Source organism: Plectropomus leopardus, chromosome 9, assembly GCF_008729295.1.
Source record: "Plectropomus leopardus isolate mb chromosome 9, YSFRI_Pleo_2.0, whole genome shotgun sequence".
NCBI classification, from domain to species: domain Eukaryota; kingdom Metazoa; phylum Chordata; class Actinopteri; order Perciformes; family Serranidae; genus Plectropomus; species Plectropomus leopardus.
The window spans coordinates 17,861,218-17,888,244 of NC_056471.1; the positions used below are offsets into that span (position 1 = coordinate 17,861,218).

Consider the following 27,027-nt stretch of genomic DNA (forward strand, 5'->3'; position numbering starts at 1 on the left):
ACTTTATCAACAGAGTTAATCTTTGAGCAATTTTTCAAATTTTTAAATCTTTTATAGCTGACTTTGTGGGGATTTTTTTTAGCAAACAAAATCGAACAAGAGCCACTGCAGAAGCGAGGCGAGCAGGGAAGAGGCAAGAGAGAGGGTGAGGGAGGGGGAGGGAGAGCAAGGGAAGGGGAGAGAGTGTGTGTATGTGAGCCTGTGACACCGAGATGTTCATGATCATTCGAGAGCCGACCGCCGCAGGAGGCGGTGCTGGAGCCATGAGCGCGCCAACGGAGAGGAGTGCAAAACAGGTGCGTGAAAATGGGTGTCTATATATATGTACATGTGCGCGTGTTTATATATATCTATGTATATAGATATATATATTGTGTATATGTGTGTATTTAAAGTATTTAATCTTTTCTGTCAAGGTTCCCCCTTCAAAGACATGTTCTGATGCTTTTCTGTGTGAAAGTGTGCAACTTAATACCCCAAAATACATTTACAATCATTTAAATGTGCATGGATTGATGCTTCTGTTCCACTTAACTCAATTTTAAGACATTATAACTTAAAGATGTTAAAGTGAAACTGCTGTAACTGATGAATGATGGCTGTCCAGTGAAAAACACGAGCCTCCATATTTGGTATAATGTTTTCAGGTAAACTAAATCACTGTAAATCTCCAATGTTTAACCCTCGAAAGAGCCATGCATTTAATTATATATGTTTTTTTTATGCAAAGCTCATAACAATATTTTATTTCTGTAACAATGTATTTCATGAAAAGTTGAGACGTTGGTGAAATAACAGTGTGATTTTTTTTTTTTTTTTTTTTTGCATTTTCATGGGTAAATTAAGTAATTTAGGTTTATTTAAAATCATCTTTCTGGGGCAGATATAACAATGTCCTTCACAATAAAAGACAACAGGACAACATGTGCTAGTGTCAAGACATAGAAACTATTTGTCTTCATGAATATGTCAAAAATTAGGCGTGTGAATCTGTCTTGAGATCTGTAACTAAGGATTATGTTTGACCACTATCTTAATTAACTGATTAATAGTTTGGCTAGAAAACAATGAGGAAAGCCTGTACAATATCCTTGAGCCTAGTATGAACAGATCAAACTGTCATTTTGTCTCACCAACGTTTCAAACCCCAAAAACATTCAATTTATTATGATGTCAGACCAAGTAAAAGTAATTAATCCTCACATTTAAGAACCAGGAAATATCAGATTTTTGCTTGAGAAATGACGAGAAAGGCTCAAAATAGGTGCCAATTCATTTTCTGTTGATTGAATATTAATATAATTGCAGCTCTTTTGATGTTGACTTGCTGTGTGTGAGTTTGAACGCACGTTTAATTAGTCTGCCCCCTCTCCCCCCCCCCCGTCCCTCAGGTGCAGGCCGCCATCAAGAAGAAGCTTGAGAAGCAGAAGAAGCGAACCGGCGATGGCGGTGTTGCAGACATTCAAACTGCTGCACCTCTTCGCCAGCTGAAATCCACTCAGTTTCCCCAGATGACAGCGGCGGCCGCTGAGGACAGAGAGATGCTGGACGAGGAGCTGGAGGAGCTGATGGAGGGACGACATGGGAGAGAGAAGGAGAAAGAGGAGGAGGGGGAGCCTGTCGACCTGCTGCCCATCGTGGACTCTGTGTTCGGACAGGTAAGAGCCATCTGCTGCTCTGTGTGTGTGTGTGTGCCTCGTCGGTTCATCTGCGACACTCTCGCCACTGTTTGTGTGTTCATGTGTGTGTGTTTCATGCATCAAGTTCTCTGCCTGATTGAATGTCTCGCCACCGGCTCGATTGTAACTCTAAGCCCTCTAATTCAAATTTAAATCCTGGCTGTGCTCCATTTATTTTTTTGTAAATAGCTTTCTCTCTCAACCTCCTGATCTCTTTGATCTCACAAGACAAGGGGACATAAAGCCACACAGGGCTGGTCCTTGACTTTTGGGGACCCTGAGCAGGATCTGGATCTGAGGGCCTTCCTCATTTGAACATGTTGCCAGGGAGACCGCGTTTAGACAAAAGGAGAACCGTTTGAATGAAATCTCAACATTCATTTCCTTAAGAAAAGGGCAAAGTTTCTTTTAACAGGTATAATGTCAACAATCTAATAAACTAAGAAACAAAAGTTGGTTTGAAAACTACAAGCGACAAGGTTCATCTTACTTTAGCCAAATATATGTTTGTTTTTTCTTTAATTACTACCACATTATTACAGTGACCTTTCTGGAGTTTAAGTACATTGTGCTCTTCCTTATGAGGAACGTCTACATATAATTATTTGTAGTGACGCAGTAAACTGGCTTGTGAAAGTGAAAGCAGTTTAGGATGAGTTTTGTACTTGCATTTTTCATTAAAACATGATTTATTTGATTTATTTTTTATTTTACCAGAAAATTTTGAAAGTGTTATTATTGCAGGGTTTGGCTACTTAATTATTTAGCCTTCCCAAACTATCCATTTCCCCTGTCTCTGAGCTTTTTGTTTTGTTTTGTCAGATTTTATTTGCAAAAATAGCACAAAATGTTGACAGGAAATTTCTAGAAGTTCAATTTTTATTTCCTCATTGTCTCGTGTTCATTAAAATATATTTCTAAGGGTCTCCCACAGATCAGGACGCCTTACACAGCTGCTTATATTTCTTAATGGTTAGGTTGGACTCTAAAGCTGCGGCACAAACATTAACCATTCTGCCTTCTCATTTAACCTCAAATCCTTCTGGAAATGGAGGGGGCAGCGGAGATAGCGTGTGTTTGAGAGGATTTAAACTCCTTTACTTTGGGAAACATTACGAATGAGTAATCCGTAACAGATACGGCCATAGTCAGCCAGATATCTGATGAACACCCTATCTCGGTATCACATCCCATCCCTCACATGTTAAGCAGTGACACACGACACGGCACGGTAGAATATACACCGTTACAGCATCTGTCACCCCGCGGTCAGACATGTGGGATCATGGTGTGAGAAAGTTGTGTGTTTGTGTGTGTGTATGAAAATAAAAGCAAAAGAGATTAAACTGAACTCAAAGCCCCTTTTGCTTCCTGTGTCTGACCTCAGCTTGTGAGTCACTCTGGGTTGTTTTTTTTTTTTTTTTTTCCCCTGACATGAAGAAGTCGTGAGTCCACCTGTGATCACGTCAGCAAACTCTGAAGGGGGTGATGATGAGTGTGGCTGAGGTTAGAAACAGGAAATCAATATCAGAAATAAAAAATATGTGATGTCAGTGGTGATGCAAGTGAACCAAAATTAGAGTAACCGGCTGAGTGAGTGGGAGAGAGCAGCGTGTTGGCAAAGTCTGAGGAGAAGAGGAGATTTATCTTCCGCTGTGGGGTACCTCAGGGTCCCTGAACCTTACACGGACAGCCCCGTGCATCACGAGATGAAACTTTGTGTGTAACAGGCATCAGGTCACAGACAGTGAGACCCTGAGCCCACACACACTTGGACTGAAACCAAACAGACGGAGCTTGAAGAGGCTCATCATCTCCTTAAAGTGATGCCTCATAAAACACAAATTACATCATAACCACACCAGGAACACTTTTTGGGTACCAATGCTGGCTTCACCAAGACGACAGTTTTAAAATGGACTCGATTCAAACAAATACAATCACTGAGACATTGTCACGATACCTAAATTACCTAAAACTTTTATGCAATAGTAGTTAGGGTTGGGAAATAAATATATAGTATATTAATACTGTGATATGAGATATTGTTTTTTTGATATTGTTTATCCTAAATGGTCCTAAGTATATTTTGGTAAACACGTGTCCATTCTTAACTCAAATATTTATTTGGTACCAGCTATAGTGAGTATAGTTTTATAGTATATATATATAGATTAGTTATGTGTTATATGTTAACTGTGGTTAGTTGAAGTATTGTTGATTTCCAGATTACAGCTTTATACACACCCTATTATATAATCAAGTCAATATTCATTATTGATTGCAGACTATAGATACAGTGTTGAGAAGTAGTACACTTCCTCAAGTACTGCAATTTAGTACAATTTTGAGATCCTTGATACTTTTAACTACATTTATTTTTTATTACTTTAAAGATTAATATTTCAAATCTAACATGATCAACAGATAACATATGTGATTGACTGAATTACTCAGTTTTATATAAAGTTATTAAAATGCACTCCACCCTGATCACCACCAACATCAAAATGCTTCTTACATATTCATGCGTCAGTAATGATTATCTAATAATCTAATATAATTTGCTAAATACCTCTCATTATATGTCAGTAAGAGGTTAAATTCAGCACTTTGACTTGTACTGGAGTATTTATACATAGCTCTGAGTATTTCTTCCATGCTCCGTTTGTTCTGTCTCTTCTACTCTTTCGCTGATCGGCAGCTCTCGTTACTGGACACCAACTGATGCACATCAGACACCTGATCGGTACATGATATGTCTACCTGCTCGCTGTCTCTCTCTCTCTCTCTCTCACACACACACACACACACACACACACACAGAGAGAGTTCATGACAAAGTTCACCGAGTCCAAAAGAAAGAACAGAGTCACATTACCCGAGTACTGTCCACCATACACACACCCCGACACACAGAGTACACAAACACAAAGCATGGTTTTAGTGTCACGAGTGTCTAAAATTAACTACAACTGCTACTGTGACCGACATTCAATGCTGATACCAGCGATTGAAAAGTAATCAAAACAGAAACCTAATAACATAAATAAGCCTGACAACACACACACACACACACGGACCAGCAGCATCTCTTTGGCGTGACTAACTGGAACCATCAGTAATGGTGGATCAGCAGGTAATTAATCAGGCTTAGTGGTTTTGGTTGTGTCTTGGGTTATTCATGCAGCCACCGGTGTCAGTTTTGCTGAGTCATGCAGGAACTCGATGAAGGATGACACTAAATTGGTTGATAAAGATGTATAGGGAATGTTAAGCTGACATCATGCAGTGTTCATTTTTTTCGGATAGGGTTGCAATCTTGTGACAATTGCACTGTGTTGCCAGCTATGGTGGTCAAGCAACGGGTTTTGGACAAACTTATCACAATTAACAACATGGATCCTGAGGACTTGGCAGCCCAAAGCTGGATTACACACTGTGCTACCTCCACTCACACACCCAAACAGTGTCAACTATCTCGCTTTTGGACTGAGTGCATACACTTTGCGTGAGTTAAAAAGTTACAAATCCCTGGAAGCTAATGAACGGCTGCTTCGCAAAGCTGGAAAACTGCGAGTCCACAGTCACACTCACAAAGGCAAGGTTTTCTTTTTGGACCACTTGGCCTTTTAAAAGAAACAAACTACTAAAGGTAAGCAGGTAGCCTAATGCTGCTTTATGTAAGTCTGACATCGGAGCGAGGAATGATGTCACATCCCAGTTAAACGCATCCCAGTACAAGTTAGAAAACCAAGATGTTGTTAACAATACAATCTCTACCCAGGTTAGCCATTATTAGCAATACCAGTAAATAACAACTCCTATTTTGCATACAAACACAGAAGGAACATGTCCTCTGACAGACGTTGGGCAGGACTCGTTTGAAATTCCAGTTGAAATTTCTGGCCTCAGAACACAAAAATTCCTACTTTCTGGTGCAAAAGTAATGCACCATAACCACAGTAGCAGGAATAACTAACAGGGCGCGAACCTCATGAGATGACGCTCTTGTCCCACACAGAGTGGCATACCTTCACATTCTCTATTGTGCTGTTTCGAGTTAGAATTTAACTGATTCGAGTCAGAGGGAATGCGAGGGGTTTTTAAAAGGCGGTGTAGTTTGTGATGGATATGATCAGACAGACTGATTTATTGTAGGAGTAGTTTTGTTTGTAGTTAGATGAAAACTTTAACTAAATATGACATTAAAAGCACCAGTGCAGATTTTGAAATATGTACTTTTTTTGTTTGGCTTGTTTCTTAATATTTCAGAATTAAAACAGAATTCAGATGCAGGGACCTGCATTACATAGACATGATTTATGTTTCATACACAGTAAATAATTGGTCTTGCTCGTGCAGACACAGCTTTACGTAAAATTTATTGAAGCAACTTTTGCTGTGAATTTGCGTTGTCAGACTTTTCTGGAGGAGTCTGAAGGAGTGCAAATTGATTTATTTGATGCTAAAATATGTGAACATGCCTCGATATGTTTGCATTAGTCTGCTCTTTACATTCTTCAATCTTTTATTTTATTATGCAAAACTACATTCATAAAATCAAAATTGGTTGTGGCAATCCTTTCTGTATCTGCTTTACTGACATAAAACTGACTTAGCAGCTTGTCAGTGTCTCAAGCAGCAAAACTTATTGTAGCAGACTAGACCCAAGTATCATTTTGATCTCTTCCATGAGGATCAGATTATTTCTAAAGATACAGTTTTCTTATTATACTAACTGACGGCACTCATATCTGTATCTGCGTGTCAACCAGATCACCCACAATTAGATTTTTAAAGTCCAAACGGTCTGTTTCTACTTAAGAACCTTTTCCGGGTAAAGTTTTCATTTACAGTGGGCATTACTGTTAAGCTGCACAATCTGCCAGGAAGTTCTGCTAAAAGTAGAGGTTGTGTTATTACTGTCTGAAGTCTCCACTGCAGCAGCTGGCAGATAACGCTCAGCCGTTAGAGCGGACCGGCCTGAAGCGGCCTCTAGTGGTGACTGCTGAAGACTGCAACAGTATAATGACAACGTCTCATTTTATAAAGGTACTTTGATATTATGATCCACAAGGACTGATGAACAAATCAGTGCAGACCACAAATCCTGAAAGTTTTACAGAATCACACCATCACATTATTCTTTTTAAATGCACTGCATGCTCTTGCTGCACCCGCCTGATTGGAGCTCCTCTCAGGACTGTCTGGCTGTGATTGATTGACATTTTCATCACCCTGCTTTTAGTTGTTGCACCTGCAATGAGCTCTAATCAGCCAGAGTGGGTGAAAACACCCGTATGAGTGCATGGGGTGTTTATTTGCAGCGATAAAAATGTTGCCTTTGTGCATTTAGAAAGAAGAGTAGATGTTTTTTACTGCTTAACTGATTGATTGTGAACAAAAACAACAAATTTCTGGAGTGACTGAAAATTTTTTTTTATAGAAACACTTTTTACACACTATTTTACCAGCAATAAGACTTTTTAATACAGACTGTGTCGTGAAGTTGCATTTTGACCTTATCATTTTGTAACACATCAAACCAGCAACAATAACCAGAAAATATACATTTTACTTGTCTCATTGTTTCTATTGTGTTTTTATACTGTAGTATATTGTATTATACTGCATTTTAATGCAAGAGCGTGTTTCAGTTTTGGAGAAAGAACATGCAAAGCTAAAATTTGATATCTAAATGGTAAAACTGACACACACACACACACACTGTACTCTCCATACGGGTTCACTGTAGTAAACAGCGCATCAAATCTGCTTTGGGAGAGATTTGGTGACAGATGCTTTGTACAAGCTCAGCTGACCACTTAGTACTGCACTCCTAACCTCATCTTGTGATATATTATGGCCGTCATCATTTTAGACAATTTGGCCAGACTCGTTCTGGGAAGTAGGAAGGTCAAACGAGAGGCGAGCTCAAAGCATCTCCAGCCGTTACTTCCTGCCAAGTGTGTCTGATCCTGTGGCTCTCATAAGCCGTCATCTGCTGACGCATCACAGCTCATTTGGTTTTAAAGTTTAGTGTAAATTGAACTTCTAATTCTTCACAGAAAGCACTTAAAAATCACAGCTCAGAGGTGAACTCTGCATTGCCGAAACTCATCAGGAATTATGAAACTTGTTTATACTTTGACAGCCTTGCTTGTGACAGTTGATTTATCCATTTTAGAATTACATTTCTCATTCAGTGGAGCATGTCCCAATTGATCATAATAATTCACAGAGAAAATCGATTCCCTCTGTTCTAGCTTTTAAAGATATACATGTATTATGATTGATTTTTCCTAAACTTTCCACTATGGACTGCATGCACATGACTTGCACGCATATCAGCTCATGTTAGCCTATTTAGAATCGACCACCACTTTTATAAGGCTTGTGATTTAGAAAAGTACAGATTTAATTATTAATGTTTGCTGTATAATATGAATACAAGAGCTGTGTGCTTGTTGATTTACAGTCTTGTACTGTGCACTAGTCCATTCTAATGTTTAACAAAGAGGCAGACAAAAGGCAAAAATATAGTTATTTAAGCTGCATCAAATAAAAAGGAAATCATTGTTTTGATATTGAATGTTATAGATGCTAGGTTTTCTTTTTATTAAGATGACAGACAAGACAAGACAAGACAAGACAAGACAAGACAAGACAAGACAAGACAAGACATTACTGTGAGTTAACATGGAAATTTGTTTTGCATCACACACTTCAACATTCATCAAAAAGACAAGAGATTATATTCACTTTTGCAATTCTTTCTATTTTGGAAATAAATCCTTGATAATAGGTTCATTTGCACTTAAAGTTTGAAGCTGCAGCAGGAACTTCATTTCAATCAATTAAAAAGTATGGCTTCAGTTTGGGTTCAGATTTCACCCACACCCAAATATTCACTCTTTAATGCTTGTTCTTTTCCATCTTTTCAGTCTTTCCCTTTCTCTTTTCATCACCCCATCTTCCCCCTCTAATCTCAAATGGAAGGGATTAATCTCTCTCTCTGACTCTGTTTATGTCCTCTTAATTCTCCCTCTAAAACTCCTCATACTGTAGATGAAGTCATTTGAAAGCTGGTGCAACATGTGAACGAGGGAGCGAGGGAGAGGGAGGAGAGAGAGCAGCTGAAAAGGAAAGAGAGTGAGAGAGAGGGGGATTAAAAGCGTTGATCAGCGTGAGGAGAAAGAGACAGGGGTGTTGCTGCTGCAAAGAGACACACGAGTGAGCTGCTTCCAGTAGAGAGCTCAGTTCAGTTTGGTTTTTGTTTGTGACATCATTTAACTTTGGATCGTATAGAGATGGGTGGAGTCATTCAGGATTTCTCATGTATGGATTACCAGATGTGACGACTGGTAAGCAGCATGGGACATGCAGAGAGGTCAGAGCTTGAGCCTGAGCTGGACCTCTGAGAAGTCCAACGAGCGAAGAGGTAAAAACAGACTAAAGATCAGAGATAGTGTCAGAGAGAGAGACAGAGACAGGAAGGGAAACATTCGGGCAGCTGTTGACCAGGACAGGTCTGGTAATGGGCAACTGCACCAAACCGAAAGACAAAATGAAGAAGGTAAGAGCACTTTGTCTCTTGCACTTGCTACATGCTTTTACTATTTGTGTTACTCTCCAATTATTTAATCCCAAGATAATAGCTTTAAAAACTGCATTTTTTTTTAAATACAGGAAACAGCACAAGATATTTGTTAAAATTGCAGCACTGACTGTAAACCACCAAATACGAAATGTTTGATGGCATATTATTACTTATTTTTGTAACAGTAGCCCCTTTAACACTACCTGTTTAAGGTGGGAATATCGTACTGTTATCCCGCCCTGCCATTTTGTATAAAAGGTACGATCACAGGAAAACGGAGGGGAAGGTGTGACGTTTTAACTCAGTGTTTTGCATGCAACCCACCACAGGAGATTTAAAAAGCAGCTAGCAGCAGTGAGCGGTAAACTCAAAGAAGAACAGCAGCTGTAAATGTCCGCAAATTTGGAAAACACTTTGGTCCAGGAGTTCCTTACACTCTGGGCAGAGGACAAGATTAGATGGCATACAACAGTGATGATAAATGATTGTTATTGCCATGCTTTGCCATTGTTATTATTATTATTTAGAGAGCGCTGCCGACGCATATGTTTTATGTCATATCGGCCGTCATGCCCATCACGCCTCTTTTGCATCTGCAGTGCCGGCATACTATCTAAAATCACACACTGGAGCAGCATGATGCCAGTAATGTTTGGTTCTGTGTAAAAATGCAAAGGCGCTGTAAAGAACAGACTTTGTCACGGCACTACAGCGCAATGTCTGCGTAAAAAGGGCCCGTGTCACATATGTGATATAAGATGAGAGTTATTAGAGCAGACAGTAAGCAGTATTACCTCATTACCTCTAAGTGTCATCAATACAGATCCAGAGGGAGAATATTAAGATCACGATGATTTTTCACCATCAGGATAATAGCTGATGTGAGTGGATTGCCTTTAAATAATAAGCAGCTTATGTAATCCAGGCTTACTGTGCGTGACTAGAAAGCAGTGGGTCTTAACCTTGTTTCTTGAAATGCATCATTATGTTTTGTGTTTGAAGAAGTCGGTCATGCAGAGAGAGTGTGTGACCGACAGTTGGAGTGGTGCAATAACAGCCTGGTCTGCCTCTAATAAAGGGGGCAAAGGAGGGTCCCCTCGGGGGTAAGGTGAGGGCAGTGGGCCAGGAGGGAGAGGAGGAAGAGGACGTGGAGGAAACGCCATACAATGACCCCTTCTGTACGCTGGTGAAGAACTGCAACATGCTGCACAACATCGTGGGCCCAGCCTGCATCTTCCTTAAACAGGGCTTTTCACAGACGCTCGTATGTAACAGAACACACTGTGGTAGTCACGCAACCCCGGTGAAGCTTTTTCCGCTCGTGTCGATTCATTTTCATCCCCGTTTCATTGTGGCTCTCTGAACCCTCCTGCTCTCCACCACACCAGCTGTGTCATGCCATCTCTGGTCCAGGTCAGACAATCAAATCTGCTGGCAGCACGTGCTCGCAGGGGTCGATCATTCAGTTCCATGGAAAATTATTGACGGGCTTTGTGGAGCTTATTCTCAAATGTGATGAGGAACAAGAGAGAGGTGGAGGTCAAGGCTGAATCTCCATACAGGTCAATGTAGCGACAGCAGGAGAGCTTACTGAAGACTCCGTTGGATGGCAGTTAGCTTCTTCTGATATAAATAATGATTCGGGGAAGGATTTAGGGGTATATATTGGTAGAAATGGTATATAATATTCATAACCATGTTTTCATTGGTTTAAAATACGAATCATTGTGGTTTTGTTGTCTTAGAATGAGCCAAGTCATGTCGGCCACCACCTTTCCCCTAAACACTTGGCTCGCTGGAGGAGTTTCAGTTGGTTAACATCTGCAGCCTCACCACTATATGCCACTAAATCCCATAAACTAGACTTTTAATCAGATTTCTTTAGTAATACTGTGTGCCTCCATAAAGCAGAACTTAAACTGAAATAATGACGATCTTTAAGTACTTGTGAAATGAAAAAAAATAAGAGCGTCTTGACACAGGTATTTCCCAGTGAAAGTGAATATTTGAGCAGTGTGTAGTTACAATAGAGATTTAAATCCAACACTATCAATTTGATTGGATCACTTGGAAGTCTGTGAGCGTAGAGTTTTAGCATGATGCGGAGCTCTAGCAGACTGTTGGCTACACACACACACACACACACATACACACACACACACACACACACACACACACTTCACTTGCCATTAAATCAGGAGATGGGCGAGGGAGAGGTAGTCTTTTTGTCTCTGGACTCTGAAAATCTGCAGGTCCACAACACCTAAAGTTAGGCTGCTACTACCCAGAATGCAATGCACCACGATATTTTTGCCTATTCTCTGTTGATTCAACCTACAAACCGGGGATGTGCACTTTTATATGAAAACGATGGATGTTGATGAATGAATACTTTGATACTAATTTTTTTTGTAATGTATCTGACATATACAGAAAGATAGATGATCATTTACCACAGGGACACAGGATTACAACTGTAAACATTTATTTTTCACTTCATAAGGACATTAAGGTGGCTCTTGATTTTTTTGCCCTTTGTCATCATCTAGTTTGAATACTTTTACTGTTTATTTTTATATTACTTCTGCAGTACTTGCTGATAATACTTGTTTTATACACTTGTGTGTCCCACTGTAAAGTCTCTTGTCTGCTCATATTGTAATTTGGTTTGAACTGGAGGAAATGTGCATTTAGTGATGAAACGAGGCCGAGGGCAACCATAAAATGATGTTTGAGGATTTGACCCACATCGTTCTCTCTCTAAAGCTTTTAGTGTAACGTCCTCTATATTGAACCACAACTTCCATCGTGTACTTTTTGTTTGTACGGCCGGGCTTGCATGCGAGCTTGAGTGCTATGTAAAAGATGGTAGATGCATATGTGTGCTTAACAGTGGACATGTGTCCAAGGTACAAACTAAACCTCCCAAATCTCATAATCTCCAGGCAACCTCCCACAAAGGATGTGGTCAACCCTTGCAATTTATGGTGCATGAACTGTTATATATATCGTATAACATAACGCAGTGTACAATTTAATCCATGTAGATTTAGACCCTGTTTTTCATTTGGAGATGCATACAGCTTACTGAACAACTAAAGTGCATAAAACTGAACCACTATGACTACATTTACAAATGATATTGGAGTATAATATCCTGACTATAATGAATACTCAGATTTGAAGCCGTGTAAATGGACATTACATTTCATATCATCACCACAGTGGAACTACATCAAGTCCATTTATCATTTCTCTCATTCTCGTTTGTAAATCATTTCTTCCCCGTCCAGTCGTTCTCTTGGTGTTTCTGTATTGATGTTGAAATCCAACTGAGTTTATATCTTTGCAGTAGGCCAAACAAGCTCTCTAAATATTTTCAGCATGAGAGGTATGAAGTGAGAAGCTAAAATGTGTCTCTATTTCCTCCAACAGGACAGAGAGCTGAGACCAGAGGAGATTGACGGTGAGCTGAGTTCTCTGCAGCAAACCTCACTGTGTTTCTGCCCTGCAGCTTTTTATTAAAACAGCTGACTGATCAGCATTAACGTGTTTTCTGTGTGTTTTTATCAGAGCTCCGTGAGGCATTTGTGGAGTTTGATAGAAACAAAAAGGGCTACATCAGTCACAAGGACCTGGGGGAGTGTATGAGGACGATGGGATACATGCCGACAGAGATGGAGCTCATCGAACTGAGCCAGCAGATCTGTGAGTGAAACAACAGCCTGAAACATCGCAGCGAACAGAACAGAGCAGAACACAACAGAACCCAAAAGATCTGAACAGGAATGGCAAAATAACAGAATAAAAACAGGAAAAAACAAAAAAAAAAGACGTCCACAGTTTGGCCGTTGTTGCTTGTTATACTCCCCTTTCTCTGTTTCCTTCTTATATCGACAGTGACCATCAAATAAATACGAAGAAAAATGAATATGTAACATATAAAAAACAATGAAATAAAACACAGCAGAAGAACGAGGACAGGAAAAGTCAGATCACAGCTGTCCAGATGTTAACAGAAACCTATTGAAACTTGTTCACACAGATCATTTTTCTTAAAATAAAATTGAGCAGTTTTTGTTTACTGTTAATGCAAATGATTCATTTTTTTTGTGTTTTTTGCTGTCACGATTGAATAGAGACATGTGGACACCAGAGGAAACAATGCAGAGTTGATGCTTATATGCAAGAGCGGTGTCTGATGTGGCAGTTTTTCTATGACTTGTGTGTTGCAGGTGGAGGTAAAGTGGACTTTGAGGACTTTGTGGAGCTGATGGGACCCAAGATGTTGGCTGAGACCGCAGACATGATCGGAGTCAAAGAACTACGAGATGCATTTAAAGAGGTCAGCACACACACACACACACACACACACACACACAAAGCCAGCTGTTAGGGCACAGGGCCTTTTTTAACTGATCAAAGACAAACATAGGTGTAACTTAATTGCTGGGATGAGGTCATCGTAGGTGCTTTCCCTGCAGTGACAAGCCTAAATGTGTGCTACGGAAAAAAGGTTCTATAAACTCAAAACTTTTTTTGAAACAATAAAAAAACTCAAGTTCAAAAACACAGTGGTGTTTGAAATCTCTAAAGTGCCAAAAAAGAAAACTTCAAGAAGACTATGTGAAATTTTAATGAAAAGCCTCTATTTTCTTTTTTTTTTTTTTTAATCTTTTTCCCATAAGCACAAGCCCAAACGTCTCTTGTAAAAAATAGGCATTTCGCAAACCAAAAAAAACAATAAACAATTAATCAAACACATTTTGCGTGTGTCTAAAGACACTGTAGTATTCTGATGCCAGCAACATATCAACATTATCAGGAATCATTTGAAGTTTGCCTTTCAATTTTAAGTTGTACAGGAAATAATGAGAAAAACTGCAGTTTTTGCTTGATATTGTTATTTTGATCAACTGTAGCACTGTAGTTTGTTGTATGCCCATAAACTGCATAAAAGAAGAAGACGTAGCCGCAGAGTCTGAAGAGCCTTCAACCTGCATTCTTGCTAATGGCCAGCAGGGAGCGACTCCACTGGCAAAAAGAAGCCCTGCTGTTTAAAGTCTATGAGAAAATGACTCTACTTCTCGCTTGATTTACATTAGCAAACATTTTCCTAATGAGTTCATAGTCTCAACCACTAGTTTCAAGTCCTCTTCAAATCTTCATTTTGTAAATTATGGTCCCATTAAGAGTAAAATGGACAATGAAGCAGGGTGAGCTTCAGAGCTATGACACCTTGTGATTAAGAAGTTGCTACCACGGCAGATCCAAATCAACCCCTCGCTCCTCTGAAGCTACACAAACCACTGACTGACGTGACAGTAACTACGTCCACTTTTTTTACACGGCCTATGGTCATACCACAAAAGAATTGTGAAACAGGGCACAACGTGATGGATTTTGAAATGTCGCATTTCATGTCTCATGTCATTGAAAAATGACACTGTGAGAGGTTGTAACGCAGACTTGATAAGCAAACTGGTGTGTTCCTAAAATGTAATTAAGTTTGATACAATAAAAACTTGATGAATTTAAATGTGATGTGATCCTTAGCATGTTTTTCTGTCTGTGTCCAGTTTGACGCTAACGGTGACGGCCAGATCAGTTTAACAGAGCTGCGTGAGGCCATGAAGAAGCTGATGGGAGAACAGGTCACCAACAGAGAGATCAATGAGATCCTCCGAGATGTCGACCTCAACGGAGACGGCCTGGTGGACTTTGAGGGTGAGTGAAATACTGTTTAATCTTATTTTTTGTGAACTACGCTCATCCTCATCTTCCTCACTCGCCTCTCTCGTCTTTTCAGAGTTTGTGCGAATGATGTCCCGCTGACCAGCCCAGCTGTCCACGTGTCAGATGGACAGACAGACATTATGCAACAGCTGGATTAGAGGACACACTACATTGTAGTGAACATCCTTCATCTGCTTGTAAAAGCACAACATCGAATATTATATTTTTCTACTGAATCAAGAAAAAAATTATTTGGATTGGCAAAGATGACTATCCACATCTGAACTCCAATATGAAGCACTTACACAGCTGTAAAACATATCAAAAGCTTTATAGACAACATTTATGACTTTGTGTTTTTAGATGTATTTTTATATATCAATGTTTGAGCTTTGAGTGTAAAATCTTGTTTGTAAAACTGTAAAAATCTTCTTTTTTTATTATTAAAGAAATGTACAAAAAAAATATGGATGGGCAAATTATTTTGACCAGGTAAACATGTTGGAAACATGGAGTTTGTTACATGATGATGGTCAAAAGGTTTGTTGAATTGGGAATGGAGTAAAGAGAGGCTGCATGGCTTTAAAGGAGATTCAACAAGAACACGCAGTGTTTGAGCGGAGGTAAACACAGCCTGTAGGAAAATATTAATAGGGAACAACTGATCCAAACAAGCCAGGAGGCACGCATAAACACCATATTCTCCTAAAGGTTTCCTAAAGATAAACAAGGGGTTGCGTTACTGAAGTCAAATGTAAACTTTGAAGCCATGATTTAATAGAAATTTTTCTTTCTCCAAACATTAATGAATATTAAGCATCAGTGTAAGGATCTGCTTATTAAAAACCAGTTTGTGATAAAAGAGTTCTCCAGTGATCCAGCATTGCACTCCTATAACACGGTCAGACTCATAATGGACAATTAAAAAGGATAAAATGGATACATCAGAAGACTGGTAGAATATTGGAGTGCATGTAAAACCAATCAAATCGAAGTTACCAACAACAAATAAACACAGCTGTGGACACAGTTACATCAGTTAAATAAGCGGACGCTTCCTACAGAGTCTAAATGAAATGAAACTTCACAAAAGCGGACAACAGAGACACAAACACACAATTCACAGCAGCTGCAGCCACTGTTGTGCCGCATTGTTCCCGCTGAGATTTGCATGAGCGCACACAGCGTAAAGCAGAAACTAGGGGACATTTTAACTATTTCTTCAGCAAAAACATGGGTTTATCAGTGGGGATATATGATCTGAAGTCTACAGTTTATAAAAGTTTGGAGTCCTTCTAAATAATAAAAACAAACGTCTCTTTGACATTAAACAATATATGGGGGAAGTGGTTATGTTGGATTTCAGTGAAATAAACCAATCATCCAACAATCCAAAAAAAATAAATAGCAACTGCCTCCAGCTGTTCCACTTTGCTATATTTTGTAGTAATATGTCATGTTAGAGCAGTGGTTCCCAACTGCTGGGTCGCGGTCCAAAAGTGGGTCATGGGTCCATTCTGAATGGAACGCAAGAGACTGGTGAATGAGTCAAGTTTGTAAAATACACTTTATTTTGAAGCACAATCCATTTTTAGCACAGAGCTTTTATTTTGAAGTGCTGTTTCTATTTTTTTCTTGGAGTGTGTTTTATTTTTTCATGTTTAAGCAAACATTTTGTTTACAATTTATGAAATAAAATTGAATATTTTGGTTATTTATAATTTGTGGACCTTGAACTAATGACTAGGAGAAATCTCGACTGTGACTGGACTAGTTGGGAACCACTATGTTAGAACAGGTTAAATTAATTATGCACGGCTGCATGTAAACAGGAATTTTAGTGGAATATTTATTTTCATTAGCTGTGTAAACAGCTACGTAGGGATATTGTACTTTTCAAAATAAGGGCTAAACATTGAATATTTTGTGTATGTAAACATTTGCACTGAAAGTTCAGTTGTAAAAGTCACCATTTAGGATCCACCCTGAGCATTTTAGCATGACACAGCATTCATCTATGGTCAACATCACACACACACACAGCCAGCCCCGATGTCGCCATACATTCACCTGCATCTAAACAGGATTTACATGACTCAAAGCCTCCATCACAGTAGACAGAGTTAAAATCACCTGTATCTCATCAACACAGGGTTTACAAAACAAGATCCAGGAACACTAAATTAACAGCAATGCAGCACAGACGTACATCTATATTCTCCTGCAACAGGACGGTACAGGAACAGTCAAAGCTATCAGCACAGTAACCACGGGATAATGTGTTCACGTTGATTTAAGAAAGATTTATAGCTCACTGTAAGAGCTGAATCCATAGCAACAGCCTGTTGTTCATAGCAACGGTTTGTTTTCCATAGCAACAGTCTGCTATTCGGAAATTACAGGTCTTACAATGTATTTAAAGTAGAATATACAGCGAAAATTCACTGAAAAGAGATATGTTTCAGTCATCTCAGTGTACAACATTGGTAATTATAATACTGCTGCTAACTGGCTATCTCCATTAACTACTACATTAGCTTGCTTAAGCCTTTAAAACCTAACTCCATATCTGTTTTTTGCACTGTTTAGTTGCCTCTCACAAGCTATTTAAAACCTGGGCAAACTGGTTTGATTTCTTTCAAAAACATAGGAAATAGGGCAATTACCAACGTGGCAAGAAATGTTTCTCAAGTTGCAAAAACATAGTAAAAGGTGATGATGAAAATGACCTAAAAATTTGTTTTAAAAAGAAAACTGTCCAGAAAAATTCTATTTATACTCATTATATATATATATATTTTTTTTTGGAAATCATACACTGACATAGCAAATAAACCAAATATGAATGAATGAATTACATATCTGAAATTCTATTACAGAAAAAATATATATTTCATAATTTTCTGCACTTTGTTTATCTTTTGGGCCATACGTAATTAAGCTGCTCACTGCCTTTTCCATGTTTTGAAAGAAATTAAATAAATTTGCTCAGGTTTCAAAGGGTTAGACACTGTTCTCACCTGTTGAGAAGTTGTCGTGTGTCTTGTTGTCCTTCTCTTGTCCCTGGCCTGTGAAGTCAGTCCGCTGGTCTCAGTCTGGTCCTGTCCTTTCTGTCCACACTCTTTGCTTGTCTTCGTTTGATGTTAGCTTTCCCAGCTCCGTTAGCAATGTCACATCATGCACCACCTGCTGGAAAAGTCCTTGTCCATCCTCAGCTTTCTGTCCTCTGGTTGTCTCAGATCGTTGTCATTACCACAGCTAACAAACATTTTAGACGCTCAACGTTATTTTTAAATAAGTCCCAACTTTTGAAACATCCTGCAGCATCAGCCTCAAGTATTTTTTTCCTGTTGTTTTCTAACCTTCTCTGCTCCATCTTTTCGCTTTTGAACCCCTTTTTCCATTTCATTTGTTTTTTTCCATTTATGCCATTCTGTCTGCCGTTTTTTACAGGTTTTTTACATTTACTTCCTGCTTGACCTCTGACATTTCATAATGGACCGATCCACGTGAAGCTGTGGGGGTAGGTGACAACGGCCAGTACCACTGCACCTGTCCTAAATAGGTAGAGTATTTATATATTTGGGGCCGTGTAACAACCCCTTATCAAATGGGCTGTCCCAGCATCATATATATATATATATATATATATATATATATATATATATATATATGTGTGTGTGTGTGTGTGTGTGTGTGTGTGTGTGTGTATATATGTATATATATATATATATATATATATATATATATATATATATATATATATATATATATATATATATTTATTTATTTATTTTATTGGAGGTTTTTTTTTAAGCTGGCTGTGAGCAGAAATTTAGGTGTGTCCTGTTGTTTTCCTGCAAAGCCCATTGTTACAAAATCCAGCAGGCTCCACACCACATATATATGTGTGTAATTTTTTTTCTCTGACATGCTAAGTTTTTCTAAGTTTTAATGCTAACGTTGACCCATAATGAGGTAATTATTCACCATAATACATGGACTGTTCACAAACTGCAATGCTGAATGGAGCCATTCACTGTATTAAACCACTTGTGTCTCATTTTTAATTGAATACAGAAATGAGGCTGATTATCAGCAGAAATTTAGGTGTGTCCTGTTGTTTTCCTGCAAAGCCCATTGTTACAAAATCCAGCAGGCTCCACACCAAAGTGTCATTATATCACATAATCAGCATTACACAAATGAAACTGTCCTATTGGACAGCTTTCTTTTTTCCAGACACTGCATTTTTTAAAGCATTGTATGACTTGGAGGTTTTTTTTTAAGCTGACTGTGAAAAGCTTTCCAAACACCATTCAGCATGATCACAATAGTGTTTGTTCAGAACCATGTTTTCACAAAGGAAACTATAAACACGTGTGTCTAACAAAAAGTCCAGCATGGACACACATTTGGTGTCCAACCAGCATCCAAAACAAAGAGCTCCAGAAAAGCAGTAATTGATAAATCAGAATGCATTCATCTCCGTTTTTTTTTCATCCTATTATTTTATTAATTCATTGACATTTTCATTCGGGGTATTTTTCAATAATAAGTAACAACAACAACATCTTTGAAATCAAGATTTTCCTTTTTATTGAAAACTTGGCCAGGATTCTGTACAGCAGAGAGGGTGTGCAATGCACAGGGGCAAGAAGACGGGGGGCAGGGGGCTCTAGGGACTCAGTTTCCCATGGTGCATCATACCCTGAGCCGAGAATCGAGTGTGTAAAACAGCAAGAGGTGTCGTCTTCCCTCTTTGGTGTCTCAGAAGACTGTGGAGGGGAATGAAGTGAGGGACTAAAAAAAAGGAGAAAAGGGGGGGAAGCAATGCTCAGCCCATAGGGGAGAAAGAGAAAAGTAGAGACAGAGAGAAATGGAGGGTGGTCCAGCTGGTCCTTCCACTGAGGTGTTGTCTCCTATCAGGGACAGGTCTAGATTCTCACCCTTCCCCTCACTGCCTTAGATCAAAGACCGTTAAAGGTACTGAGGTAAGGCCTCAGACATCTCTCCCCCTTTCCCTCTTCCTCCGCCCCTCTCCCTCACTTCCGCTCTTTCTCTTTCTCTCCTTTCCTGAGCCTCACTTGCTGGCCATGGTGTAGCAGCCCTGTTGGTGCCACTGCATGTCACGGATACGCCTCACGGACTGGAACTGGGGACTGCGGGCGCCGTACTCATTGAAGTGCCTGAAGTCGCCCTTCTCCAGCAGGTACTGGCTTCCACGGTATCCAGGGAACTGGTATCCCACCCAGCTGGAGAGAAAAGAGGACACATGTCAGAACAGGGTTGACCTCTTTTTTAAAACTCTATCAGTGACACCTTTAACTACTCTGCACTCACGTTCCGCAGCTGACGATGATGCTGCCCACTCTGTCAGTGAAGCCGTAGGAGAACAGGCTGGGAACGTCGTCGTCCATGATCTCCATCTTGCGGCCCTTGAACTCTCCGACCTCGTACAGGCAGATCTTGTGCTTCTCAGGGTCCTGGAAGAGAGAAAAAACAGAAGAGCTTAGGGGAAAGTCGAAAGAAAAACAGAAAAGGAAACTTTGAGGGGATGAAACTGAATTTCTTTGTACCATTCTGACGGGCCTGAAGGACAGCAGGTAGTCGTTCTTCTGGCAGTTGCTCCAGGAGTCCCAGCGAGGATACTCTCCCTTCTCCAGGATGTACATCTCACCGCAGAAGTTCATCTGCTCGAAGCCAACGAAGCTGCACACAGGACAATATTATTAAGTATCAGTGCAAAGTGCAAAAATGAGTGTTTTTAAATGTTTAGGTAAATCTGTTTTTGAGACTTACGGTCCACACTCAACGCGCAGGGAGCGCACGCGGTCCATGCCCAGCTCACACACATTCATGCACTCGTTGCTGATCTCGATCATGCGACCCTGGAAGTTCTCCTGGTCGAACACATACATCTGCAGGCGACAGATGAGTCAGTACAACAACAGCATATGTATATATATGATAAACTGAACATATCTCTATGTGCCGTGTGAGAGCAACCCACCTTGTAGGACATCATTCCCATCTCAGACTTCTTGCTCTGAGCAGCCTTCCCGTCGGTCTGGGAAGAAGTCTTGGACTTATCTCCACTGGACATGATTGCTGGGTAAAAAAAAGAGAGAAAAAATAACACTGAGAGAGGATATGTGACAAATCTATCCTGTTTTCACTTATCTAAGGGTATCAAGATAGAGGTAAAATTGTAAAGGCAGCAATTTGGAAAAAGTACATTTTAGACTAATCTATGTCTCTTCTCTCTGATTTTTCTCTCTACACACCTGTAAGTGCACAGTATGTGTGTGTGTCTTACCTGTCTGTGTGTGCGATGCCTATGACGAGACTCACTCAGAGTGTGTGCGGCTTGGAGTGCGCCCCTCCCTTTTATACGCTGGCGCCCATAGGAGAGGGATTATGGGGAGAGAAACAAACCTGCTGAGGTCAGAGACGCGAGACAAAAGAAACCCCACATCATCAGAGAGGGACGGACAGAGGGGGTGGGCGGAGGCAGAGGACGACTGACAGAGGCTGGACCGAAGACCAGTTACTAACAGGACTAATGAAATGAAAGATAATGATCAATTTTTAGAGTTAAATTATGTCCCCTAAATCATAGTAATTTAGTTTCACATTTCAGATCATTATTCTCCGTCAATATACCAATCCACTAATTTAAATCCAAACTACAAACTAGTATGATTGGACAGATTTTATTACACACAGTGACACGAATTATTTAATTGTGGCTTCATAAATGTGTGATTTCGAACCTCTCGCTTTCATATAATGTCAATAAAGTTTTAATGTAATTACATAGAAACATTTCAAGCTGCATGTTTCCAGAAAACATCTGTGGGTAACATTCATGTGAGACATAAATCTGAATGAAACGCTTTTTCACTTGATGTTTGAGGTCCCGTTGAGGCATAAGATCACACACAGACACACACTTCATAGGTCTTATTCATTATCTGATGTGATATATTTTGGGAGATGTTTGATATCATTTAGATAAATAGGGCTGACACTATAGGGAAAGTTTCACCAGAAACAGCTGAATTCATTAGGCATATAGTTTTTTATTACTTCTCTGTATCTGTTACTCTCTTTGTCATAATAGTAGGACTGTATCACATGATGCATATATTTATTATAGGAATGTCAAATATGTATTTATTTTGTTATTATGGAGTGTTTTTTTTAAAATGTACCTGTCTTTTATTAGTCCTGATATTTATGTGTTGTGATATTATTGGTTGATATAAATTGTGTCAAAAATAAATAAAAACAATTGTTTAAAAAAAAGCAAAAGAAACTGTTGAATTTCATGTTATGGGAGCTCCCGAGGACTTCAGTTTGGATACCACTGGGCTGCAGCTAAACCACACATCTGTGTGCATTTAGGTTTTGTATCAGCATTGAGGGTTACATATATGAAATGGGGTATTTGGGAGTTCTCAACAAGAACATTTTGAGCATGAAATACTTAATTTCTTGCATTCTCGGGAATATTTGGCTGAATCCAAATGTTCACCCTCTGGCCTTGTGAACTGAGCCCTCACGGACTCCAGTCATACATGCTGTGATGTGTTTTCTCTCATCACATTAGGGAGGTGAGAGACTGCAAGCAGCTGACAGACAGGCCTTGAGCCTGTTTCACTTGTTGCCGTGGAAACGTTTTAGTGACAACTACAGTCATGTACTTGGTGATTGCTGCTGTCATACTCTGTCTGCTCATCTGTTCCTCACCTGTCGTAAGATATAAATCCCAGGATAGGTGACAGATCAAAATTATATTCACACATGTCTATACAACATAAAGGCTACACATGTTTTTCGTGATGCGGTTAAATTATATTGCTGGCCTAAAGGCTACATGTCTCATGTCACATTTTAACACTGTAAGTTATCATAAGTTTGTTGAGTTGTTTTAAGTCAGAAATGGGAAAAGTCCCATGTCTATAAATTGTGGGTAATTAAACCTGCAAAGTCCAGTGAAGTCTGCACCCCGCCTGGACTCTCTGGAAGTCTGCAGAAAGTCCACTTGAGGACCCTGGATGATTTGTGGAACTGGACAGCCCTCAACACTCACAGACTTCCCTAGAACCAGCTCGCAAAGTCTGTGAGTCTGCAAGTGTGGTGGAGTCTGGAGATTTGACTTTTTTGAGATTCAGACTTTATGCACAAATTGGTGCCATTTCGGCATCAATTTAAGGTTAAAATGTCTTGAATGTTATGAAAAATAAAAGTCCTCTGCTACTTTTATGTTATTTTTGAGAGGGACAAATGTCAGGACGTGTACTCTGAGGCAAACCTGAAATCTACATCTTTGGATACACCCTACCTGCACCCTCGATGGAGCGCGTGCAAGGGCATTTGATATGTTAACTGTGTGAACAGCAATGAAATTAAATTTAGAGCTCTTTAACTTTTCTGTGCATGACCACAGACCCACCCAGTTATCTCCTTCTGTGTCCCCCAGCGGTGCCTCTCTGCTCCGCCGTTAATCCCCACATTCTCCACCCCGATCCCGGCCCTTTGTGCCTGGGCACGCGCTGGACTGCTGACCGGGGTCCGAACATACCGGAGCGCCTTTGTTCGGGAGCACCAGCGGCACTATGGGATCTGCTGAGCTGGCCCTGCAGCCGGACAACAGCGCGCAGCGGCCGCGCAGAGAGCCCGGGAGCGCGCACCGCTGCCGACGATAACGGACGGTGCGCATGGGCCGAGTCAGAGCCGTGGACGCGCATCGGCAGGCGCGCTCCCCGACCGTCCATATAAAACTGGAGCGCCAGGTTCTCTCAAAGCTCTACGCGAGGCAGGCGGTAGGCGCGTATCACTCTCAAGCTCTTCCAATAAAGTGCCAATCTAGGTAAGGATGCATATCTCTGCTCTCAACACAGCTCAGGGTCAGACACACAGGTGCACACACACTCATCACCAAAAGCACTCTCTGAAACACTTGTTCAACACATGAACTGTTATCACAGTCTATGTCATATTTAATTTTTAACTGTGTTTGGCCTCCAGGTGTTTCAGTTCAATGCTTTAATTATGCTTTAATGATTCACTGTGGTGTTTCTGTAAGTGTAAATTAAACACCATCATGTTTTACACTAAGAAAAAATGGTACTCCAGAATATGACATTGTTGATGCTCTTAGGTACTTTTTCCCCCCATGCTGTTTACCCCCATATTTTACCTTTTGCTTCACTTTTCTCTGTCCTCATCTGAATCTCAGGTGTAAAGATGTACAGAACTACAAGGTCCCCAATGATGCAGCCTCTGGTCAACTCAGGAATGGGCATGGCTCCTTTCTTCAAGGTAAACACACACACATTTGTGCTCAAATTATATGATTCTGAATATAGAAAGTTAAAGGATACACAACCCTTTTTTTCCCCTCCAAACTCATTTCTTGTTCTTTAATGCTTCGTCATCTCCATCTGTCCCTCAGGTGACTGTGTTCGAGCAGGAGCATTTCCAGGGCAAGTGCCTGGAGTTCACCTCCGAGTGCTGCAACATCCAGGATTGCGGACTGGACAACATCCGCTCCATCAGGGTGGAGAGCGGAGCGTAAGTGTCTCACACTTTTCCTCTGGTAACAAGAAGACACAAATTAGATGAGAATGAATGCACTGACTAGGTGAATCAAAGAAAATGATTAAACCATTTTGTTTTCTCTTGATACATCCACCCCAAACGACAATAAAGAGGAGTGGTGAAAGCTTTGAGCACTTAAAACAATTGAATTATTGACTGTGCAAAGTGAGCTTTTGTACTAAAGCTCTTGCGCCTGGTAGAAAAAGGGAGTCTCATTTTTAAAAACCAGATTTTGAAACAAAATCATTACTTGTGTTTCATGATTTATTGGCCTTATGGGGACCTTTTCTAACATCATTACTATGTGATATTTATTTTATATGTTTCATACTTGTCTTAATGTATTTTTATATCTAAAAATGTTTTTCATCATTATTTATTACTAGTGTTATTTTTTTTAAACCATTGGTTTTATTATTCTCCCTCCATGTTTCTCCTGATTTGAATACTTTTGTTATTGAATAGTTTTTCTTGTGAAGAATTACCAAGTGCTATATAAAAAAAGTTTATTACTATAATCGTTCATCATGTAACAGACCTATACTATGTAACAGTTAAGATTGTATTAAACAAGAATCTAAGGTAAATGACAGAATCAAGCCTCTTTAGATGGACATAAAGTAAACTCGTGTTAACATCTCACTCACTCTCTTTCCTTGAAAAGCTGGGTGGGTTTTGAGCACCACGACTTCCAGGGCCAGCAGTTCATCCTGGAGAGAGGAGAGTACCCCCACTGGGATGCTTACAGTGGATCCCTCTCCTACCACGTGGAGCGCCTCATGTCTCTGCGCCCCATCTACTGCGCCGTGAGTACATCCCCACTCTCAGTGTTCAGCCAACACACAACAGATTACCTCAGGAGTCCAAAATCCAACAGTTTCTTTCTCCCCTTGCAGTCCCACCAGAGCAGCCGCATGGTCATCTTTGAGAGGGAGAACTTCATGGGCCGCAGCGTGGAGATCTGTGACGATTACCCCTCTCTGCAGGCCATGGGCTGGATGATGCCTGAAGTTGGCTCCATGCACGTGCAGTGCGGCGCGTAAGTTACTGTGTGAACAGCACCGAATGATCAGGACACACCTGTAAACAAACACAGCTGGTTTACATGAGCAACTATTTGAAATCAGACTTTCTGTTCTATAAAAATATCACTCAGATAAACAGTCATCACAGCCCTTCTTTATGTTGTATTTTATGTAATAGACAGCAGCTCCTGAAATAGTCCCACTAACCCTTGTTTCCTCTCGATGCAGCTTTGTGTGCTACCAGCACCCTGGCTACAGAGGCCAGCAGTACATCATGGAGTGTGAGAGACACAGTGGAGACTACCAGCACTGGAGGAACTGGGGCTCCCACTGTCAGACCCCTCAGATCCAGTCCATCAGGCGCATCCAGCACTGAGAGGAGGACAGGCTGAGACTGAGACAGCAGCTCCCCTCCACCCTCCTCCCTTCACCCACAACCCCTTCCCCTTTCTTTCTTTCTTCCTCTCTTCAAACCTTTCCTTCCTCTTGACTTGAGCCGCAACAGCCGCCCCAACACCACTACTGATTCACAGCCGCTGCCAGAGTGTGATAAGAGACAATATCGCACTGTTAAAGCACAGGGAAACACACGCTCCACCACACACACACGCTGACATAACTGACACGCACACAGTGTCTTTTTATTTGGTTTAGAGGTCGCTACACACTCACACACAAGCACACACCTGCACTGCACTCCTCACCTGAGCTGGGCGATGAGCAGAGAAACTCTTCAGCGAGCTGGAACCAAACAGAGGGGAGATGAAGCTCCAACGAGAAGCCGTGACCGGGAGAACCTCCTCAGTGCAGCAGACTGCGCTGTGGTGCAGCTCAGATGTGTTTTGTTGTTGTGTGTAGGAGGTTGATCCACAGGTTGATAACTAATAAACTCATTTTCACTTCACGAGTTCTTGTTGTATTGCATTAGTGTGTACGCGATGAATAAAGTGGGCAGCATGAAAGAAACCACCTGCAGGCTTAAAAGGTGTCTGCAAACTTTGTAGTTTTTCTCTCAACAGAGAATGGTGGTTGTGGCTGCAATGGGTTTCAATTGAAAAACTTGAGTTAAAAGCATAACAAGTATGAAAAAAAGTCTAAAGACACTTCTCAAACTGAAAGTTGCAGGAGTAGTTTGATAAGTTTCTATTGATCTATGGTCTGATTATTTTAACAAAGCCATTTAAACTTAACAACCGCCTTTCGACTCTGGGGTTAAATGGTGCTTGTAAAATGTGTCTAAGACTAAAAAATGTAGCCACACATCATTGGCGCTTCAAAGTGTACCTGCCAAACTAATTAAAGGTGCTACATGAGGCAGACAGCGTACTGTAAAGGAAGGTGAAGACTAATGGAAAAAAAGGACGGGATAGGGGAG

At 40.4% G+C, this 27,027-nt stretch overlaps 3 protein-coding genes across 3 annotated transcripts; 2 read left to right on the forward strand and 1 right to left on the reverse strand.

Moving 5' to 3' along the window:
- The first annotated feature begins 212 nt into the window (after positions 1-212).
- LOC121948357 (calcium-binding protein 2-like) lies at positions 213-15,117 on the forward strand. Its single transcript, XM_042493742.1, has 7 exons — positions 213-296; positions 1,392-1,658; positions 12,718-12,748; positions 12,856-12,990; positions 13,518-13,627; positions 14,862-15,009; positions 15,092-15,117. The coding sequence occupies exons 1-7, from the start codon at positions 213-215 to the stop codon at positions 15,115-15,117; spliced, it is 801 nt and encodes a 266-aa protein (XP_042349676.1).
- Positions 15,118-19,565: 4,448 nt separating this feature from the next.
- On the reverse strand, positions 19,566-24,302 carry LOC121948271 (beta-crystallin B1-like). Its single transcript, XM_042493619.1, has 6 exons — positions 24,227-24,302; positions 21,032-21,459; positions 20,821-20,939; positions 20,598-20,730; positions 20,362-20,504; positions 19,566-20,273 (listed from the first exon to the last, which is right to left on the reverse strand). Exons 2-6 carry the CDS (start codon positions 21,122-21,124, stop codon positions 20,102-20,104), a joined length of 660 nt encoding a protein of 219 aa, XP_042349553.1. The 5' UTR covers positions 21,125-21,459; positions 24,227-24,302; the 3' UTR covers positions 19,566-20,101.
- On the forward strand, positions 24,274-26,328 carry cryba1l1 (crystallin, beta A1, like 1). The gene is made up of 4 exons (XM_042493620.1): positions 24,274-24,348; positions 24,482-24,600; positions 25,292-25,666; positions 25,881-26,328. Exons 1-4 carry the CDS (start codon positions 24,274-24,276, stop codon positions 26,026-26,028), a joined length of 717 nt encoding a protein of 238 aa, XP_042349554.1. The 3' UTR covers positions 26,029-26,328.
- Positions 26,329-27,027: the final 699 nt, after the last annotated feature.

Excerpts from the sequence above, each read along its gene's own strand:
- cryba1l1 (XM_042493620.1), top strand. The coding sequence starts at position 24,274 with ATGTACAGAACTACAAGGTCCCCAATGATGCAGCCTCTGGTCAACTCA. Across the intron at positions 24,349-24,481 it reads GCATGGCTCCTTTCTTCAAG|GTGACTGTGTTCGAGCAGGA; the intron begins GTAAACACACAC and ends TCTGTCCCTCAG. Across the intron at positions 25,667-25,880 it reads ATGCACGTGCAGTGCGGCGC|CTTTGTGTGCTACCAGCACC; the intron begins GTAAGTTACTGT and ends CTCTCGATGCAG.
- LOC121948357 (XM_042493742.1), top strand. The coding sequence starts at position 213 with ATGTTCATGATCATTCGAGAGCCGACCGCCGCAGGAGGCGGTGCTGGA. Across the intron at positions 297-1,391 it reads CGGAGAGGAGTGCAAAACAG|GTGCAGGCCGCCATCAAGAA; the intron begins GTGCGTGAAAAT and ends CCCGTCCCTCAG. Across the intron at positions 13,628-14,861 it reads TACGAGATGCATTTAAAGAG|TTTGACGCTAACGGTGACGG; the intron begins GTCAGCACACAC and ends GTCTGTGTCCAG.
- LOC121948271 (XM_042493619.1), bottom strand. The coding sequence starts at position 21,124 with ATGTCCAGTGGAGATAAGTCCAAGACTTCTTCCCAGACCGACGGGAAG. Across the intron at positions 20,505-20,597 it reads CCTTCAGGCCCGTCAGAATG|GACCCTGAGAAGCACAAGAT; the intron begins GTACAAAGAAAT and ends TCTCTCTTCCAG. Across the intron at positions 20,274-20,361 it reads ATCATCGTCAGCTGCGGAAC|CTGGGTGGGATACCAGTTCC; the intron begins GTGAGTGCAGAG and ends TTTTCTCTCCAG.